General features: G+C 48.3%; 1 protein-coding gene across 2 annotated transcripts in view; it reads right to left on the bottom strand.

The window, feature by feature from the left end:
- FHIP1B (FHF complex subunit HOOK interacting protein 1B) overlaps window positions 1-21,157 on the bottom strand; it is an 85,889-nt gene that overhangs the window by 9,007 nt on the left and 55,725 nt on the right. For both annotated transcript variants that reach the window (XM_073612671.1, XM_073612672.1), the window contains exons 8-12: window positions 19,788-19,867; window positions 16,291-16,460; window positions 14,023-15,108; window positions 8,928-9,106; window positions 8,124-8,286 (exon numbers count right to left, since the gene is read on the bottom strand). In XM_073612671.1, coding sequence (XP_073468772.1) covers window positions 8,124-8,286; window positions 8,928-9,106; window positions 14,023-15,108; window positions 16,291-16,460; window positions 19,788-19,867 — 1,678 coding nt within the window. The remainder of the gene's footprint in view (window positions 1-8,123; window positions 8,287-8,927; window positions 9,107-14,022; window positions 15,109-16,290; window positions 16,461-19,787; window positions 19,868-21,157) is intronic.

Genomic DNA, 21,157 nt, shown 5'->3' with positions numbered 1-21,157 from the left:
GCAAGGCCACCCACTGATTTAACCCCCAATCCGGCTCCAGACTCTCAGTTCCGAGAGGATCTCAAACACATGCTGGCAACCGTAAAGAACAGTGCCTCTTGTCAGCCCCCGCCCCAACAACAGTCTCGGTTACCAGAAGGGGCACCAGTGATGTATGTAGCTTTTACTCTATCACAAGCAGCGGCCTTAGTGACAAGTCTGCCTGACCCAGAGAAGCAGCCAATTCCCTTCTACCACAGGATAGTGCAAATACAAGAAACTTACTCAGCTGCCTGGAGAGACTTGATCAGCCTATGCCAAATCAAAGCAGGATATGTCTTTTGGCCAGTCATGCAGATGGCCTTCAATGATGCCTGCCTGACAAGTGCCACTTCCTACACCTCAGGCGTGGAGTTCTGTGCACAACTCCACGACTGGGCAAAGGAGAAGTTGACGGATCAGAAGACCACAATCCAAGATATTACCCAAGATAAAGGGGAGTCTGTGAAGAAGTATCATGCTAGACTCATAAAGGCACACACACACACATGTTATCAACTGCTTTTGTTTCAGGGCTCAGAGAGGATATCAGAAAAGGCCTGATGGTGGCCCGCCCTGAATACTATTCAATGAAAATGTCTGATTTATTGTTGGTGGCCAGAGGTATAGAAAATCAAAAAGGTAAAAAACCAACGCCCCTCATGGTAACCCATGATGGAGATCCCGCCTACACTCGTCCACCACCACTGCCCAATACCAGGGTAAGGATCACCTGTTACAACTGTGGGAAACGGGGTCACATAAGGAAAGAATGCAGAGCCCCAAGATGTCCCAGACGAAAAACCTACCACTTTCCTCATTGACAGGGGTGCAGCCAAAAGTGTGTTGAGAGCGGTGAACCTGCCTAATAATTCTTTCCTTTCCACTTCCTGATTTGCTTGCCAGATTTGTGGTGTCCTCTACATGTCCCTTGAATCTACTAGGAGCTGATGTGTTGTCCAGACTACAGGCCTCAATCAGGACACGCCTGAAGGGGGGTGAAGTTACATACTCCCCTATCTTTAGAAGACTCATCTGCTTTGTGTTCTCTGCCTCTCCTGATGACACTTAATGAAGAAAAAAAAACTTCAAGTTCAATACTGCAGGAAGTACTTGACAGAATCCCTGCGTGCCTATGGTCCACAGGACCGGGAGACAACGGTAACTTAAAGGTGCCACCAGTTTCAGTCAAGCTAAAAGAGGGCGCTTCATTGCCCCGGAAACCACAATAACCCCAAGAAGAGAATCCTAAAAAGAGAACCAGGTACCTACTGTGGATGCCTTTGACTGCAAAATACCTCACAGAGGTGGACCTTACAAACGTTTTCTTCAGTGTCCACCCTCACCCCTTCTGCTGGTACCTTTTCGCATTCATCCACGGAAAGAAACGGCAACATACCTAAACAGTTGTGCCACAAGGGGCACAGAACTTTCCAAGCCAGTTTGCAAAAGCTATGGCTATCATCCTTAACACATGACAAAAGGAACACCCGGAAGTGATTCTCTTCCAACATGTTGATGACCTTCTCTTTTGTGCAGCTGACTTACCCCCTGTTGAAGTCACCTCAGAAAGCCTGTTGTGCTATCTTGCCAACCAGGGCTGCAGAGCCTCAAAGCCCAAATTGCAGTGGTGCTCAACACCTGTCATTTTCCTTGGACTAATTTCCTAGTGCAGAGCATGGATTCCAGAAGCCTTCCTACTGATGCTCTGCAATCAGACCCTTCCAGATGTCTCCTGAAGAAATATCTAAAGTTTGAAACCCTTGAGTGCGCCACCCCCGGCGCTAGGGCTCCCAGCCTACGACAAAACGCTCAAGCTCTTTGTATCCGAACGTCTGGGACATGCTGCAGGTGTACTCACCCAATCACACGGCATCAGCCTACGCCCCATAGGATATTATTCCTGTCGGCTGGATGCGGTAGCAAGAGGAGGCCTATTGTGTCTGCGAGCTGGATTTGCTACACAAGACTTGCTTGACAAAACTTTGAACTTGGTCCTCGGACACTGCCTCGTTCTGCTTGTTCCCCATGACGTTGTTGCCATATTCAACCAAGATCCAGCCGAAACACTTGTCCACTACCAGACACTTGAGACTCCTGTGTTCCCTCCTACTGGACAGCATTACTCTATTAAGTTGTCAAACACTGAACCCTACCACCCTTCTTCCACTTCTCGAGGGGGGAAAGGAGGAGGAGGAGTAGAGTCTTGACTTGTTACCCCCGTGACCGCACAGGACACGCGGTCACCACTGAAAACACTGTTCTACAAGCTGAAGCCTTAACACCGGTGATGTCTACACAGGAGGCAGAGCTATAAGCACTTACTACAGCACGTAAATGGGCAGAGGGAAAAAGAGCCAACATTCATGGACTCAAGATATGCTTTCAGCATTGCCCATGATTATGGTGTTATCTAGGACAGAGGATTCCTGATGGCTGCAGGAACACCTGTGAAAAATTGATTGATGCCTTGCTTCTCCCAACCCAAGTGACTATTCTGAGTAAAAGCACACGACAAAATGAACTCAAAAGAAGCTTAAGACAATCATCGAGCCAATACAGCTGCTAAACAGACAGCTGGTGGTCCGCGGGAAGTGGACAGCAGGGTGGTAGAAGAAAACCACCCCGTGCTTACCTTACAGACTTTCCCAGTGGACAGAGTTTATCTAAAAGAACTACAGGAAACAACAAGTCCGGATAAGAAGGAAAGCTGGAAACGGAGAGGAACAACTCTCAGAAATGGACTATTCGAGTGCAACAAGAAGCCTTGTCTACCCAGGAGTATGTACCCAGCCGTGGTGCAATGGGCACATGGAGCTGCCCACTTGACAAAGACTTTTATGAACTCTCTTATCAACAAGTGTTGCACCAAGAGTTACTCCACTGACCGACAGCTTCTGCAGATCATGCATTATCTGCACCAAATGTAACCCAGAATGCACAGAAGAAGCACCTGGCAAAAGCCCTATACCCCATTCCAGAGGATGCAAATTGATCATTCTCAAGTGCCAAGAAGTGGCAGATTCGAATACGCCCTAGTGGAAGTGGTCATGACTGCCAGGACCACAGCTAAGAAATTACTGAGTGAGATAGTATGTAGATTTGGGGTCCCAGAGGTGATATTGAGAGATCAGGGACCAGCCCTAACAACAACCCTTACTAAAGAGATTTGGGCAGCACTGGGGGTTCAGTTGGCACTACACATCCCATACCACCCTCAAAGTAGCGGGAAGGTAGAAAGGATGAATGGGACACTAAAAACAGGATGTTAAAGATGGCCCAAGAGACTAACATGAGTTGGCCAGACAGTTAGCCCATTGCCCTGTTCAGTGTCAGACACACCCCCAGGGGAAACATGCCCTATCCCCTTATGAAATTTTGTTCGGTTCAGCTCCCAGACTTGGTTGTTACTTTCCACAACAGTTACAGTTACAGTCTGATGTGTTGACTAATTATGTAACCACATTATCACGAGAATTAACCTGAATGCATGTCCAGGTGTTTTCTTCCATTCCAGATCCTGAATTAGATACAGGAACACACCAACTACTGTCTGGAGATCCTTGAGCCAAGTTATGATGGTCCATTCCAAGTTTTGCTGACCACAGCCACCTCAGTCAAGTTGGCCAGGAAGAACACCTGAATGCACGCTTATCACTGCAGGAGAGCGTGTTTTCGGGTGCTGCATATCCTTTTTCTGTTTGATCTAGGGGGGAGGGGCCCAGGAGGTGGCCATCACAAAAATGATAACATAATTACGTTTTGGTGTAACTCTTCAGGTACACATGTGACCACCTTTACCTTAGATTACGGTGACATAGTACCTTGTCCGTTTGACCCTTCATGGTGATGCCATTGGTACAGTGATATCCCTGACGGTAAGGACATATATGTATGCCATACATACAGTTACTGGGGACAGAGTTGTGGTTTCTGTGGGGGCCAGTGGGTTGGAACACAGGGCCAGACTGGGCGACCACAGAGTGCATTAGACAAAAAAGATGAAAATAGAAAGCCCCCATATCCTAACCAAAGATACCCCTGATACATACACTGACCCAGCACACAGTCAGAGGAGGAAGCGAGCAGCTCTCTCCGGAAGCTTTGATCCTCATGTATACATACATGTCATAGGGGTTACAAGGGGGGTCCCTGATGAGTTTAAAGGCAGGGATCAGGTAAAAGCTGGTTTTGAGTCTTTGATCCCCATAACAACTGTCAGCAAGAATGTAGATTGAATTAACTACATGTCATGGTTATGCAATAGAGTTTGTCGATCAGCTTACCTGTCTCCATGTGTTCATCTCTAGAGACCAGCTGACCCTCACCTGACTGCTTTTGTAACCTCCCCTCTAAGCATGGCCCCACCCCAGGCCCTATCAGGGAACCCTATATTAACCTGTGCACTGCAAGCCAGCAGTGCTGATCAACCACTGTGTGTTAGCCTCTGTGTGTACTTGCTGTGTTTCCTACATCTGATTTCTGTTACCGACTTTGGCCTGTTCCCGGCCATCCCTGTTTGCCTGTGACCCTGATGTTCCAGCCAGCTCCCTCCTTCCTCTGCTCCTGTAGTCTACCGTGAGCGTGAGCTGTGAGACCCTGGGGGCCGCGACCTGGAGCCAGACTGCAGCGCAGTCCATCCTCACCACTAGAGGCTCTGGTGAACACCTGCTGGCTCTTAGACTCCGCGCCCTGGGGAATCTATGTTCTAGCTCCCAGTGGGATCTGTGTCAGTGATCCAGTAAACCTGCTTCCTGAACCTCCCAGGGTACAATCCGCAGCAGTCAGTGCTAGGGTCCACTACCTTGCGGTGCATTCCTGATCCCAACGGTGTGCATCTGTCATCCAGCCTCTAGGTGACCTGACACTACACATATTATAACCAACAGAGATTCGTAAATTACACTAAAGACGCCCTCCAGGGAATTGCTGACCAGATAGCCCCCACTTCCTACATGACATTCCAGGACCTGATGGCCTTAGACATGGTGTTAGCCGAGAAGGGGGGTGTCTGTAAAATGATAGAAAAAAAAAAACAGGAACTTGCTGCACATACATTCCTGATAATACTGGCCCAAATGGTAAGGTTACTTTAGCTATAAAGAAATTAGAAGAACTGTCACTGGAGTTGAAGAAGAACTCAGGTATCACAGACCCATGGGATCAATATTTTAGCTGGATGAGTGGGTGGCAGAAGGTGCTCGCCCAGATACGGGTAACGGTATTAATAATCCTGGTTCTTTTAGCCCTGATTATATGCTGTATTCTACCTTTTGTAAAAAAGTTAATGAGCAAGGCTGTAGACAATAGCACACCTACATTTCTCCACCAAGAAGAAGAGGACCCCCTTATGATGGAAGATGACAAACCCTTCACTCCTCTACAATCACTCCCTGTCCATAATCTCACAATCCTATAGGGTTATAGGGATAGATAGCGCCTGACTGCACCTCTCCAGCTGTATCGAGGAGGGAAGTGAACAGTTGCTGCCCAATTCTATATACAGCCTAAAAGAGTTGCTGAGGAGAAGGGCCAGGCTAAAAAGTAGGACCTTTAGTATTAGGGACAGAAAAGAGAAAATAGTCATTTTAGGGGGGATTGTGAAGGAATGTGATGTAGATAATAATAATAGTAATCTGAAAATGTCTATTTTCTTATGTGCATACATATTTTTCTCCTTACTCATTATATAAGTATACAGATTTGCTCTGTTCCTATATTTTCTCAAGATGGCGATTACCCCCTACCTCCCACACACAGAAGAACGCGGAACTGGAGATAAGAACAAAGAGAACCAAACCTCGTTATGAAAATTATCCATCTTCTTTTCTATCTTGACCAATGAGATGTACCTATTAGACTGACATAGCAATGACGTATTTGTGTGTATAAAACATTAACACCGCCTTGAATAAATTAGAAGTGTAACAGTAACGAAACTGAGCGTGTCTCAGTGTGTTTACTTTTATATGCATGCATATCAACACTTTTCAAATTAGAGACAGCAGCAGATAACCTTGAGCTCGATTGGAGCTCTTAATCATTTCCATAACACCACATCGCACGAAAGCGCAATTGTCAGTTAAATTGACGCAGTGCCGTATCGCAAAAAATGGCCTGGCCAGGAAGGGGGTAAAATCCTTCCGGGGCTGAAGTAGTTAAAGTTTACCAGAGGGAAGGGAACCAGTGGACAGCGCCCCCCTCAGTGCAAGCTACGTATTGCCTTCATTAACTCACACAGGATACAGACAATCCTAACCCACCACTCTGTATTTAAAGTGGACATAAACCCCAAAACAACAATATACTGCAGCTCACTAGTCGTTAGATGTGGTGCCTCGATTAGTTCTCTCTTTTTTAAAGCTGAATTCCAGGAAATGTGAAGACAACCTATGAATTAAGTCCAAGGAGGTGCATGACATCTCCTGAGCGTCTCTCTCTATTTATATCTAACAGGTTTATGACCTTCGGGGGGCTGTGAGAGAGAAGAGAGGCGCACACAGAGCAGCTACGCCTGCCCCTCCCCTCTGCTGTCCATTCACAGAAGCCTTTGTATTTCCTGAAAGAGTTCACATAATACAAAGGCTTCTGTGATTGGGCAGAAGAGGAGGGGCAGGCATAGCAGCTGCACTGACTCTAATGTTAAAGAAGCTTAGATCTGAAGCATCAGCACTGGGGCTTCTGAAAAAAGCAGTCAGATGTTAATTATAGAGATAAGCCCAGGAGAGGTCATGCACCTCCTTGGACTCATAGTGTGCCTTCACTTTTTACAAGGGAACTGAAATTCAGCTTTAACCCCTTCCCAGCAGCCCCTTAAGAGAGTTTGAAAGGCTGGAACCATGATATGGGCTTCCCGATCAGGTGATAACTGTGATTGGCTCAGAGGCATAAAAATTAGGGACGCGCTCTAATAACATCAACCATATACTCTATTCTGTTACACCAGATTCTGCACAGTCCCTGCCCACTGACGCGTTTTACCCGGATTGACGTGACCTACATGATTAAGCCTGATCCAGGTGAAACGCATCAGTGGGTGCGGTCCAGCGTAACAGAACAAACTATATGGGTTGATGCCTTCAGAGTGCGGCCCTAACTGTCATGTCAGTACAAGAGGGACAAGCACTCTTCTGGAACCTGCCCCAAATATTCAACCAGAGGATTGTACATAGGAAGATTACAGCAGTGCTGGTTGGTTTCTTTAGTAATACTGTCATTGGTTGTAACAGTGATCATGTCACTGGCCGTCCTATGAGATTCAATCATTGGAATGTTACCAGGAGAGGTGGGTGACCGTGCCATGACAGTGCCAGGAGCATTGGATATACCTTCCAGAAAACAAGCAGCGATACTGATCATAAGCATATGTGTGGCAGCACAGCATAAGGCCCCATCTCCACTAGATTACCAAAAGTATTGGGACGCCTGCATTTACATGAACTTTAATGGTATCCCAGTCTTAGTCCGTAGGGTTCAATATTGAGTTGGCTCCGCCCTTTACAGCTATAACAGCTTCAACTCTTCTGGGAAGGCCGTCCACAAGGTTTAGGAGGGTGTCTATGGGAATGTTTGACCATTCTTCCAGAAGAGCATTTGTGAGGTCAGGCACGGATGTTGGACGAGAAGGCCTGGCTCGCAGTCTCTGCTCTAATTCATCCCAAAGGGTTGAGCTCAGGACTCTGTGCAGGCCAGTCAAGTTCCTCCACCCCAAACTCACTCATCCATGTCTTTATGGACCTTGCTTTGTGCACTGGTGCGCAGTCATGTTGGAACAGGAAGGGGCCGTCCCCAAACTGTTCCCACAAAGTTGGGAGCATGAAATTGTCCAAAATGTCTTGGTATTCTGACGCCTCAAGAGTTCCCTTCACTGGAACTAAGGGGCCAAGCCCAACCCCTGAAAAACAACCCCCCCACACCATAATCCCCCCCTCCATCCCACACCATAATCCCCCCTCCATCCCACACCATAATCCCCCCTCCACCAAATGATTTGGACCAGTGCACAAAGCAAGGTCCATAAAGACATGGGTGAGCGAGTTTGGGGTGAAGGAACTTGACTGGCCTGCACAGAGTCCTGGTGTCACTGGCGGGGGGGGGTCACTTACCCATAGTGTCAGAGCGGCGTAGGGCAGGGACAGAGTTGGGCCCCTCGCTCCAGTCCAGTTTTCCTCGGGCAATCAGGAACTTCTTTGCTTTGAAGAGTAGTGTGGGGAAATCCTCCTGAGAGGCTGCAAAGGCTTCGATCTTATTCTTCACAGAGCCGAGGACCTGCAGGAGAGGCACGTGATCAGCAATGCCCAACAAGGTGACGGCCCCGCCCCCCCCCCCCCCCCACCGCCATGCTGGAAACCATTTATAAGGTTGTAGTATGTATTACAGAGGGTTGGGCTGCAGCGCAGTGTACCTGAGACTTCCCATAGACTTTCTATTATGTCCCGTGTTTTTGGCGTGTTTTCTGAAAGAGCCCCACAGATGCAGCATGCAGGCAGTGTGAGAGCGGTCTTAGTGCTTGTTAAAGAGTTATGTCAACCCAACACTTCATATTCCTAATATGTAGCGGCTGTACCATGTACTTGTATGAGAAAGTCTCCTGTTCTCTTTATGTGAAATCCCCGGCGCTCCCGCCAGTCCCTCTGCTTTCCTATTAAAAACTGACCACACTAAGAAGGAGAACACACCATGGTCAGTTCTCTAGCTGTGCTGGGAAGTCAGCCTGCTCTCCTCCAAACGATCAGACTTGTCCTGACACCCCCCCCTAACTCCACAGCCTTTCACTGGGAAGATCAGTGTCCTGTTGTTTCTCCTCCCCCATCTCTTATCACAGCTGAGGAACATTCATACACCCGGGTTTCTGGCCCCCCGGCCATTTTAAAGCCAGCGTAGGCGTAGCGTAGACTGAAGGAACTCACCTGCACCAGAGACTTGACGCTGGGCTGGAACACCATGTTGGTATTAAGCAGGAAGGAGCGGAGGAGGGGCTGCGGGTGACAGGCCAGCTGAGTTATGATTCCGGTCAGCAGGAAATTCACGTACAGAGAGTTGGTGAGCATGTTCTCCAGCTTGGCAAAGAGGACTGACATGAAGGGTCCTGAGGAGGAGACAACACACCTTCATAGTATGGGAAACGTCTTCTAGAACAAGCACTGTACATGGAAGGATGCAGCAATGGCATACCGACAGGTCATTCTTTTATTAGGAAGGATTAGGACCTCTGGCAGGCATTTATGACCACTAGAGATTCTGATGTCACGGCGGTCACATGATTGGGAGCCCCTCCCATCGACTTCTGATCAGTAGAGGAGATTAGGAGCCGCCTTTCACAGCTCGGTCTCTGTGCCGGGAGAGTACAGCGAGCGATCAGCACTAAGACATTGGCCACCCAGCATATATGCAATAAAACCACCCCCCTCCCCCCCCCTTTTGCCACAGGCGGTCATAAAGGGGCTACAACCCAACTCCAACCAAAAACAACAAGCTAAAAAGATTAGCCCATTTAAATATATCAGATTTTGTTGCAACATTCACTTCAATCTGGAGCTCTCTCCCGCTGTACTACTTTTCCACCACAAGATGTCCTCAGTCTAATGGCCAGCATCCTTCAACCCCAGCCTGTGACTGGACAGTGACAGGAGAAGTAGCACAGTGGGGAGCTCACCTCTCTCTCCTCCTATCAGCATGTTTAAAGGAGAAGTACGGGGAAAACTCGTTTGGCTGTGGATCACAGGAGTGCAGTTCATCCCGTGACCCCTTTTCAGGGGGCTGAATTCCGCTGTCTGCTGAGGTCACACAGCCAGTCCAGACTAGAGCAAGATCGCAACACTGGGGTCAGGATACGCCCACATGCCTGGACTGGAATCCGGCTCAGCCTATCAGTGAGCTGCTGAGCCGGCCACTCCCGCCCCCTCCACAGCCCAGCTCTCCAGTGAGCGAGGATGAGGCAGAGCAGAGAGCCTGAGAATTCCTGAGAACTGAGCGATCGGCGGTGTTCAATCGCTCGCTTCTCAGTGTTAGAGGCGGCGGGGGGACAGATGCTGCATCCACCTAGATAAGTATAAAATCGGCAAAAACCCCCAAACCCCATAATTCTCTTTCAGATAAAATCTTTCCACTCTCTTTACATACTTTATTTTGCACCCAGTGACCTTACTGGGTCTCTGTGCTTAGCAATACAGGCAGATCATGGCTGGGGGGGGGAGGAAGGCAGGGTGAAGCATTTAGCTTCCTTAACCATTTCAATACCGGACACTCCCCTCCCCCCCATTCCCGCCCAGAACAATTTTCAGCTTTCAGCGCTGTCACACTTTGAATGACAATTGCGCGGTCATCCAACACTGTACACATAGGACATTTTCATCATTTTTTTACATAACTAGAGCTTTCTTTGGTGGTATTTAATCGCCACTGGGGTTTTTTTTTTTTTTTTTTGCTACACAAGCAGAAAAAAGACCTAACATTATGAAAAATAAAACTTAAGTTTGTTATAAAAATTTGCAAATATGTAATTTCTCCTCTTCACTGATGGGTGCTACCCGGTTTCCCTGAAAATAAGACCTAGCGTGATTGTCGGTGATGGCTGCAATATGAGCCCTACCCCCCAAATAAGCCCTAGTTAAAGTCTTTGTAGGTCTTATTTTCAGGGTAGGGCTTGTTTTCGGGGAAACAGGGTAATAAGCCTGCACTGATGGGCGCTAATGAGATTGCACTGATGGGCGCTAATGAGATTGCACTGATTGGCGCTAATGAGCCTGCACTGATGGGCCTGCACTGATGGGCGCTAATGAGCCTGCACTGATGGGCGCTAACGAGCCTGCACTGATGGGCGCTAATGAGCCTGCACTGATGGGCGCTAATGAGATTGCACTGATGGGCGCTAATGAGCCTGCACTGATGGGCGCTAATGAGATTGCACTGATGAGCGCTAATGAGCCTGCACTGATGGGCGCTAATGAGCCTGCACTGATGGGCGCTAATGAGCCTGAACTGACGAGCCCGCACTGATGGGCGCTAATGAGCCCGCACTGATGGGCGCTAATGAGCCCGCACTGATGGGCGCTAATGAGCCCGCACTGATGGGCGCTAATGAGCCCGCACTGATGAAGCTGCTCTGATGAGCGCTGGTGAGGCTGCACTGACGAGGCTGCACTGATGGGCAATGACAAGGCTGCTCTGATGAAGCTGTACTGATAGGCCTTGACGAGACTGCTCTGATGAAGCTGTACTGATGGGCGCTGACAAGGCTGCTCTGATGGGTGCTGATGAGGCTGTACTGAAGGGCAATGACGAGGCTGCACTGATGGGCGCTGACAAGGCTGTACTGAAGGGCTATGACGAGGCTGTACTGAAGGGCAATGACGAGGCTGTACTGAAGGGCAATGACGAGGCTGTACTGAAGGGCAATGACGAGGCTGCACTGAAGGGCAATGACGAGGCTGCTCTGAAGGGCAATGATGAGGCTGCACTGATGGGCGCTGACAAGGCTGCACTGAAGGGCTATGACGAGGCTGTACTGAAGGGCAATGACGAGGCTGTACTGAAGGGCAATGACGAGGCTGTACTGAAGGGCAATGACGAGGCTGTACTGAAGGGCAATGACGAGGCTGTACTGAAGGGCAATGACGAGGCTGTACTGAAGGGCAATGACGAGGCTGTACTGAAGGGCAATGACGAGGCTGTACTGAAGGGCAATGACGAGGCTGTACTGAAGGGCAATGACGAGGCTGTACTGAAGGGCAATGACGAGGCTGTACTGAAGGGCAATGACGAGGCTGTACTGAAGGGCAATGACGAGGCTGCACTGAAGGGCAATGACGAGGCTGCACTGAAGGGCAATGACGAGGCTGCACTGAAGGGCAATGACGAGGCTGCACTGATGGGCGCTGACAAGGCTGTACTGAAGGGCTATGACGAGGCTGTACTGAAGGGCAATGACGAGGCTGTACTGAAGGGCAATGACGAGGCTGTACTGAAGGGCAATGACGAGGCTGTACTGAAGGGCAATGACGAGGCTGTACTGAAGGGCAATGACGAGGCTGTACTGAAGGGCAATGACGAGGCTGTACTGAAGGGCAATGACGAGGCTGCACTGAAGGGCAATGACGAGGCTGCACTGAAGGGCAATGACGAGGCTGCACTGAAGGGCAATGACGAGGCTGCACTGAAGGGCAATGACGAGGCTGCACTGATGGGCGCTGACAAGGCTGTACTGAAGGGCTATGACGAGGCTGTACTGAAGGGCAATGACGAGGCTGTACTGAAGGGCAATGACGAGGCTGTACTGAAGGGCAATGACGAGGCTGTACTGAAGGGCAATGACGAGGCTGTACTGAAGGGCAATGACGAGGCTGTACTGAAGGGCAATGACGAGGCTGTACTGAAGGGCAATGACGAGGCTGTACTGAAGGGCAATGACGAGGCTGTACTGAAGGGCAATGACGAGGCTGTACTGAAGGGCAATGACGAGGCTGCACTGAAGGGCAATGACGAGGCTGCACTGAAGGGCAATGACGAGGCTGCACTGAAGGGCAATGACGAGGCTGCACTGATGGGCGCTGACAAGGCTGTACTGAAGGGCTATGACGAGGCTGTACTGAAGGGCAATGACGAGGCTGTACTGAAGGGCAATGACGAGGCTGTACTGAAGGGCAATGACGAGGCTGTACTGAAGGGCAATGACGAGGCTGTACTGAAGGGCAATGACGAGGCTGTACTGAAGGGCAATGACGAGGCTGTACTGAAGGGCAATGACGAGGCTGCACTGAAGGGCAATGACGAGGCTGCACTGAAGGGCAATGACGAGGCTGCACTGAAGGGCAATGACGAGGCTGCACTGAAGGGCAATGACGAGGCTGCACTGATGGGCGCTGACAAGGCTGTACTGAAGGGCTATGACGAGGCTGTACTGAAGGGCAATGACGAGGCTGTACTGAAGGGCAATGACGAGGCTGTACTGAAGGGCAATGACGAGGCTGTACTGAAGGGCAATGACGAGGCTGTACTGAAGGGCAATGACGAGGCTGTACTGAAGGGCAATGACGAGGCTGTACTGAAGGGCAATGATGAGGCTGCACTGAAGGGCAATGACGAGGCTGCTCTGAAGGGCAATGATGAGGCTGCACTGATGGGCACTGACAAGGCTGCTCTGATGAAGCTTTACTGATAGGCAATGACGAGGCTGCTCTGATAAAGCTGTACTGATGGGCATTGATGAGGCTGCACTGATGATCAGTGTAACAATGCACTCACTGTACCCTGTCAGGCTTCCAGTTATTGGCTCACCTTTCCTCACACAGACACAATGTGTGAGGAAACGAATGTCAATAGCCGGCAAGTCTGTTTACATGTCATCAGCTGTGACTGGACACAGCTGATCACATGGTAAAGGACCGCTGTGATTGACCTTTTACCACGATCTGTGATTGTCCAAAGGACACAGTAGTCACAGAGCGCACCCCGATGGACGCCACAGGGGTTTGCACGTGGGAGGATGTCCATGGATGCCTTTCCCAGAACTGGAGAGCCGTGCTGTAGCCGTCTTTCGGCTATAGAACGGGCAGAAACAGGTTAAAACATCCCAGCACCTTTGCCTCAAGTACTTCTCTCGAGCCCTTAGTCTTCATGGCTCTAGGGAACAAATATGAAAAGGCCTTGATGTGTGGATGTCAGTCTGGAGGAGCGGTTGTTCCTGGGCAGGCTGTATTTGCCTAAGTAACGTTCACACCTGATGCTGAGTGTCCACAATTAAAGAACTGAAATTCATCTAAAGAAAGGGGCGGTTCTGGGACAGGAAAGCTGGGGAGGAAAGGGCTAGATGATGCAGAATGTCTATCTGACTTCTGCAGCTTCTAATGCACATTGGGAGGAGCTCACAGTGTGCAGTGAAATTAGAGTAAGCCATTTTAGTCCAGGAGAGAAGCCTCAACAATCATGCAAGACTGAAGGGAAGGCTGGACTTCCACTATAAATTCCAGGAGGGACCACCAGGGGGCAATCACAGTCAGGACTCACCGGTATAAGGCTGAATGCTGGTCTGTGCTCTCAGAGGACTGCTCAGGAGGAGGGTCAGGGAATCCGATCTGCTCTTAGTGTTTTCGATCTCTCTGCTGATGATATCTCCATCCTCTTCCTCCTCAGAAGGGATCCTCATATGTCTCTCCGTCGGCTCTTCTTGCACAGCCACCCCCCTCATGCTGTCCTCCATCTCCTTCAGCTCCTCCCCGAGCTTTTCAATGCTCAGATGAGCCCCGTTGGCCTCGGCCGGTGCGCGGTCTAGGAGTTCGTCTATCAGGCTGTCTACAGACTCTGCCGTCTCCCACTTAGAGGAGGCCCAGTGCTGCGGATCTCTATGAGGGCCACCACCTCTCTCCTCTGGTCCGTTCTCCGTACCCATTACCAGTTCCTCTCCCTCTGTCCTGGAGCGGCTGCTCTCCTCCACCGGTTCACGTTTCACTTTCTTCACTTCCACGTCTTCAGTGCGCCCGGGATGTGCGGCCACCCGCTGTGCACCCCCCACATACCCCTGTTCCTCTGCTATGGAGCCATTCATGAGAACGGGTCCTGCATTACCATCATGAGATGTTTCTGTGACTCCTCCATCTACCATCCCTCCCTGACCTCCCGCTCCCTGCCCTTCCTCCTCCTGCAAGCTTCTTTTCTTAGTCCTCGGGGTGACGTTGTGCCTCCGCCCCTCCCGCTCTTTGCTCTCTTGGGTTCTGGAGGAAGGGGCAGGTGGGGAGAAGTAGTCTGGTGACACCGTGACTTCTTCTGGTGTAGACGGGGAGAGGCTGCGGGGGCTGGGTTCCTCCCCATCATAGGGAGCTGACCAGACCCGACAGGCCCGAGTACATCGGTCTATACCAGCCCGGGCTTCTTGGAGATACTCTAAATAGTTAGAATCCAACTCGGCCACTTCGTCCCAAGATAAAGAGCCATGGCGAGGACTTCCGAAGGTGGACTCCGCCGGGGAGGAGAAGCTGGAGGACCTCTGGGAGGGGCTCTCGGGGGTCTGGCGCATGAAGAAACCCATCCGTGAGGGGGTGGAGGGTTTTGGCACAGTGTTGACAGACGACGTATCAATGCTCGGGCTCCCATGAGCTGCAAAGAGAGACGCAGTGACAATTTTTACTTCAGGTATGTACTGCTTTCCCAAAGCAACCCCAATACATACTGTTCTTCACTATAGGGACCCGCCCACCTCATCACATGACACACAAGTCTCCACCCACCTCATCGCATGACGCACAAGTCTCCACCCACCTCATCGCATGAGGCACAACTCTCCACCCACCTCATCGCATGGCCCACAACTCTCCACCCACCTCATCGCATGACGCACAACTCTCCACCCACCTCATCGCATGACGCACAACTCTCCACCCACCTCATCGCATGACGCACAACTCTCCACCCACCTCATCGCATGACGCACAACTCTCCACCCACCTCATCGCATGACGCACAACTCTCCACCCACCTCATCGCATGACGCACAACTCTCCACCCACCTCATCGCATGACGCACAAGTCTCCACCCACCTCATCGCATGACCCACAACTCTCCACCCACCTCATCGCATGACCCACAACTCTCCACCCACCTCATCACATGACCCACAACTCTCCACCCACCTCATCACATGACCCACAACTCTCCACCCACCTCATCACGACCCACAACTCTCCACCCACCTCATCACATGACCCACAACTCTCCACCCACCTCATCACATGACCCACAACTCTCCACCCACCTCATCACATGACCCACAACTCTCCACCCACCTCATCACATGACCCACAACTCTCCACCCACCTCATCACGACCCACAACTCTCCACCCACCTCATCACATGACCCACAACTCTCCACCCACCTCATCACATGACAACTCTCCACCCACCTCATCACATGACAACTCTCCACCCACCTCATCACATGACAACTCTCCACCCACCTCATCACATGACAACTCTCCACCCACCTCATCACATGACAACTCTCCACCCCCCTCATCACGACCCACAACTCTCCACCCACCTCATCACAACCCACAACTCTCCACCCACCTCATCACGACCCACAACTCTCCACCCACCTCATCACGACCCACAACTCTCCACCCACCTCATCACGACCCACAACTCTCCACCCACCTCATCACATGACAACTCTCCACCCACCTCATCACATGACGCACAGCTCTCCGCTATAGGCGCGGTCTTCACCCATCTCATCATACGACATTCAGCACAACACCGGTCTCTTGCACTCTCTCACCTTTGGACCAGGTGGCATGCTCCTCCTCTTTCTCTGCGCAGACCAGGCGTTCTTTGCGGCAACATAGCGGGACGAGGGAGAGGAATTTATCGGCAGTCTTGGAATAAAGATCCAAGTCCTTCACGGCTCTTCTCTGACTCAGCATGACATGATTGCATGGGATCAGATACCTGTACATTGTAGAGGACATTGTATTACTATAGACCTGTGTATTCCTCACTACAAATGTGACATTATATGATATATTTTTATAGAAAGAGCAAAATCTCTGCAAATGATCGTATACCAGGAATATCAGACGACCGACAGCAGCAGAGAAATGCAGTGCAGTTACAACTAGTTGCCACCAGAGGATAATTCTATTCAGATTTCTTATCAAAGGCTGATCACAAACATGTATATGATTTACCTTTTTGATCGAATACTACTATAAGGTGCGTGAAGGTCATACACACCCCTGGAAAATCAGGTAATGCTGGAACTCAGGGGATCAGTACATAGTAACGAGATCCCGAAAACCCTACATCACACACAGTATCTACCCCCCCCCCCCCCCCTCAAAGACTATCCATGGAAGCCACACCATTGTGCACAGCATCGCCCTTTCAGAACTCCTCCATTGCACAAATCACAAAGTCCATCCAAGTTTACATAGTACTGTGTGATCCTCCTCACTGTACTATGACTGGCCATACACTGATAGTCCGTTCCTTCGTAGATGGACACATTTCTTTGCAGGGCATTTGTATTCTGACATCCGATTGGATGCAGCTGCTGTTTGACCAGCAAATTTTCACTCAGCTCTTTCGTTTGAAAAAATATTAGGTGGTGGTGGGGGGCCGACAAGGCTTACCACTCCATCAAACAGCAGCCAAAATCCACACAGTGTATGGCTGTTCCAGCTTATGTATTATGCCTGCGAGTCCCTCTACTAAACATATTATCCTCCTCATTCCGGAGCTCAGGCATCGTACACACTGGACTGCATCACCCCCTCAGAGACCCTCCATTGCTCACAATATCATTTCCCTGGAGCCCCTTTATTGCACACAGTGTCGTCCTCCCGCAGCCCCCCTGCACAACCTTATTTCAGCTCCCCATGCACCTCCTATGTGTAAGTTACCCTATTAGGGGCACAGGGTGACCGAGAACCCCAGTCTGATCTGTACTAATCGGACTCACTGTACAAACACACTGGAATGTTTTATATATATATATTTATTATACATACATACATACACACACACACCATTGTATATGGTCTTATACTATGATTTATCAAATTGGTATTGGAGCTGGGAGACTAATAAATGCACCACCTCCTTTAAATATGACAAAACAATATACCCAAAGAGCACAGAATTGGAGTTTTAAGGTGCAGAAAAATCAATCAAAAGCAATATTTGCAAAAAATATATATTACATTTGATTACATAGATATTATAAAACAATTTGTAAAATTCAGGCCATATCAACCCAATGGTCAAGGTACAAAAGTGTGATTGCCTCTCCATCTCTCACCACAAACGTGGCTTCTTCTGGAGCTTTTGTAGAACCTTGTTATTTAATATTTACCATCTTTCAAAATGATCTTGGTTCCAAAAGATCTCCCTAGACCCATCAAAAGGTTTTATGGGGAACGTCTGTGCCAAAAAAGAGGAAAGAGGGGGCATTGCCCTGTAGTAGCACCTAATATTTCAAGGATTTTTAATGAATTGATCGATCAAAAATTCAATTTTTTTTCCGTATGTATACTTCCTCTGATGCCAAAAAAATGTCAAGGTAATTATGCCATTTGAGCACTTCCCTTTTTCCAGTTTACCGCTGTTCCGTGGCTCAGTGTCAGCACAACACCTCTAACCAGAGAAGAGTGAAAAATGTGTTTCAATCACAAGGGATTGACCTGTTTAAACAGATTAAGAGCCTCACTGGTAACAGGGTTCATGGCCACAGTGTTAAACTGGATCCCCATAAAACCTTTTGATGGGTCTAGGGGGATCATTTGGAACCAAGATCATTTTGAAAGGTGGTAAATATTAAATAACAAGGTTCTACAAAAGCTCCAGAAGAAGCCACGTTTGTGGTGAGACATGTAGAGGCAATCACACTTTTGTACCTTGACCATTGGGTTGATATGGCCTGAATTTTACAAATTGTTTTATAATATCTATGTAATAAAATTTTCTATATCTTTTTTGCAAATATTGCTTTTGATTGATTTTTCTGCACCTTAAAACTCCAATTCTGTGCTTTTTGGGTATATTGTTTTGTCTTGTACTATGGTGTGCTCTCTGCTGGATCGTTTGGGGTGTGGCTGTATTCCATTGTTCTATTGTTTGTGTCTGCTTTGGGAGCAACCTATTATGGGATGTATATGTGATGTGGATTAGCTGTGAGAGGGGATGGGGGGGGAATTCCTCCAACAGCTCCCCCTGCTGATTGGACACTCTACTGATGAGAACTTTGAATATCTCTGTGTGCCTGTGTTAAAATAAACAGTTCATGTTTAGCAGCCAAACAGAGTGCGGTCCAGTTCTTGGTTGTCAGCGGTTGGAATATCTGATAATTATAGTCAGACTGGAGGAAGCTGTATATGACGAAAGCACTCAATCGGAGTGTGGGACGTTTTGTTACACTATGACCCTAAGAACACCATCCCTACAGTCACACACGGAGGTGGAAACATGATGCTTAGGGGCTGTTTCTCTGCTAAAAGGTACAGGCCGACTTTGCCACATTGAGGGGCCAATGGACGGGGCCATGTATTGTAAGATCTTGGATGAGAACCTTCTTCCCTCAGCCAGAACACTGAAGATAAGTCGTGGATGGGTCTGCCAGCATGACAATGACCCAAAACATACCACCAAGTCAACAAAGGAGTGGCTCAAGAAGAAGCACATTAATGTCATGGAGGGTCCTAGCCAGTCTCCAGACCTTAATCCTATAGAAAATGTATGGAGGGAGCTGAAACTTCGAGTTGCCAAGAGACAGCCAAGAAGCCTTAAGGATTTAGAGAAGATCTGTAAAGAAGACAAAATCCCTCCTGAGATGTGTGCAAACGTGGTCACCAACTACAAGAAACCTCTTACCTCTGTGATTGCCAACAAGGGTTTCTCCACCAACTACTAAGTCGTGTCTTGCTTGGGGATCAAATACTTATTTTACTCACTGAACTCAATTTATAACATTTGTATCGTGTTTTTTTCTGGATTTTTGGTTGATATTTTGTCTCTATCATATAAAATACACCTATGATAAAAATTATAGACCCTTCATTTCTTTGTAAGTGGGCCAACTTACACAATCTGCAGGGGATCAAATAAATATTTCCCCTACTGTAATTCATCTGTAACTCCTCCATTGTACAAAGTATCACCTCCTTGGAGCACTCTGTAGGACACAGTATTGTTTCTGCGGAGATCCTACATTGTACATAATATAGTCCACCCTGCCTCCATTGAACACAGAACTGTTTGCCCCCTAATGAATTCTCTCACCTGAGCACCAGTTGCAGTAAGACGTCCTCACAGGTCAGATTGAGCAGCGTCTGGAACAGGGTCAGCGACACCATACACAGCTGCAGGACAGACACAAGAGGACATATTAGAGGGGACACAGGACTACAGAACCAGAACACATTGTAGAGCAACTGTTTGATGATGTTAAAAATAGTAAGCCTAGCCCTAGAGTGTATGCTCTTATGAGGAGGAGGAAGAGAAAAGGAAGAGGAAAGTCATCTTATGCTGAAGAAGAGTAGAAGGAATGGGAGAGTCATCTTATGCTGAAGAAGAGTAGAAGAAATAGGAAAGTCATCTAATGCTGAAGAAGAGTAGAAGGAATAGGATAGTCATCTTATGTTGAAGAAGAGTAGAAGGAATAGGATAGTCATCTTATGTTGAAGAAGAGTAGAAGGAATAGGATAGTCAACTCATTTTGAAGAAGAACAGTAGAAGGAATAGGAGTGTCAACTTAAGTTGAAGGGGAAGGGTAGAAGGAATAGGATAGTCATCTTATGTTGAAGAAGAAGAGTAGAGGGGATGGGATAGTCATCTTATGTTGAAGAAGAAGAGTAGAAGGAATGGGATAGTCATCTCATGTTGAAGAAGAAGAGTAGAAGGAATGGGAGAGTCATCTTATGTTGAAGAAGGGTAGAAGGAATAGGATAGTCATTTTATGTTGAAGAAGAGTAGAAGGAATAGGATAGTCATCTTATGTTGAAGGAGAGTAGAAGGAATAGGATAGTCATCTCATGTTGAAGAAGAAGAGTAGAAGGAATAGGATAGTCAACTCATTTTGAAGAACAGTAGAAGGAATAGGAGTGTCAACTTAAGTTGAAGGGGAAGAGTAGAAGGAATAGGAGTGTCATCTTATGTTGAAGAAGAAGAGTATAAGGGATGGGATAGTCATCTTATGTTGAAGAAGAAGAGTAGAAGAGATGGGATAGTCATCTCATGTTGAAGAAGAGTAGAAGGTATGGGATAGTCATCTTATGTTGAAGGGGAAGGGTAGAAGGAATAGGATAGTCATCTTATGTTGAAGAAGAAGAGTAGAAGGAATGGGATAGTCATCTTATGTTGAAGAAGAAGAGTAGAAGGGATGGGATAGTCATCTTATGTTGAAGAAGAGTAGAAGGTATGGGATAGTCATCTTATGTTGAAGAAGAAGAGTAGAAGGGATGGGATAGTCATCTCATGTTGAAGAAGAAGAGTATAAGGGATGGGATAGTCATCTTATGTTGAAGAAGAAGAGTAGAAGGGATGGGATAGTCATCTTATGTTGAAGAAGAGTAGAAGGTATGGGATAGTCATCTTATGTTGAAGAAGAAGAGTAGAAGGGATGGGATAGTCATCTCATGTTGAAGAAGAGT

Source organism: Aquarana catesbeiana, linkage group LG02, assembly GCF_042186555.1.
Source record: "Aquarana catesbeiana isolate 2022-GZ linkage group LG02, ASM4218655v1, whole genome shotgun sequence".
Classification (NCBI taxonomy): domain Eukaryota; kingdom Metazoa; phylum Chordata; class Amphibia; order Anura; family Ranidae; genus Aquarana; species Aquarana catesbeiana.
This window is presented reverse-complemented; position numbering and strand designations above follow the sequence as displayed.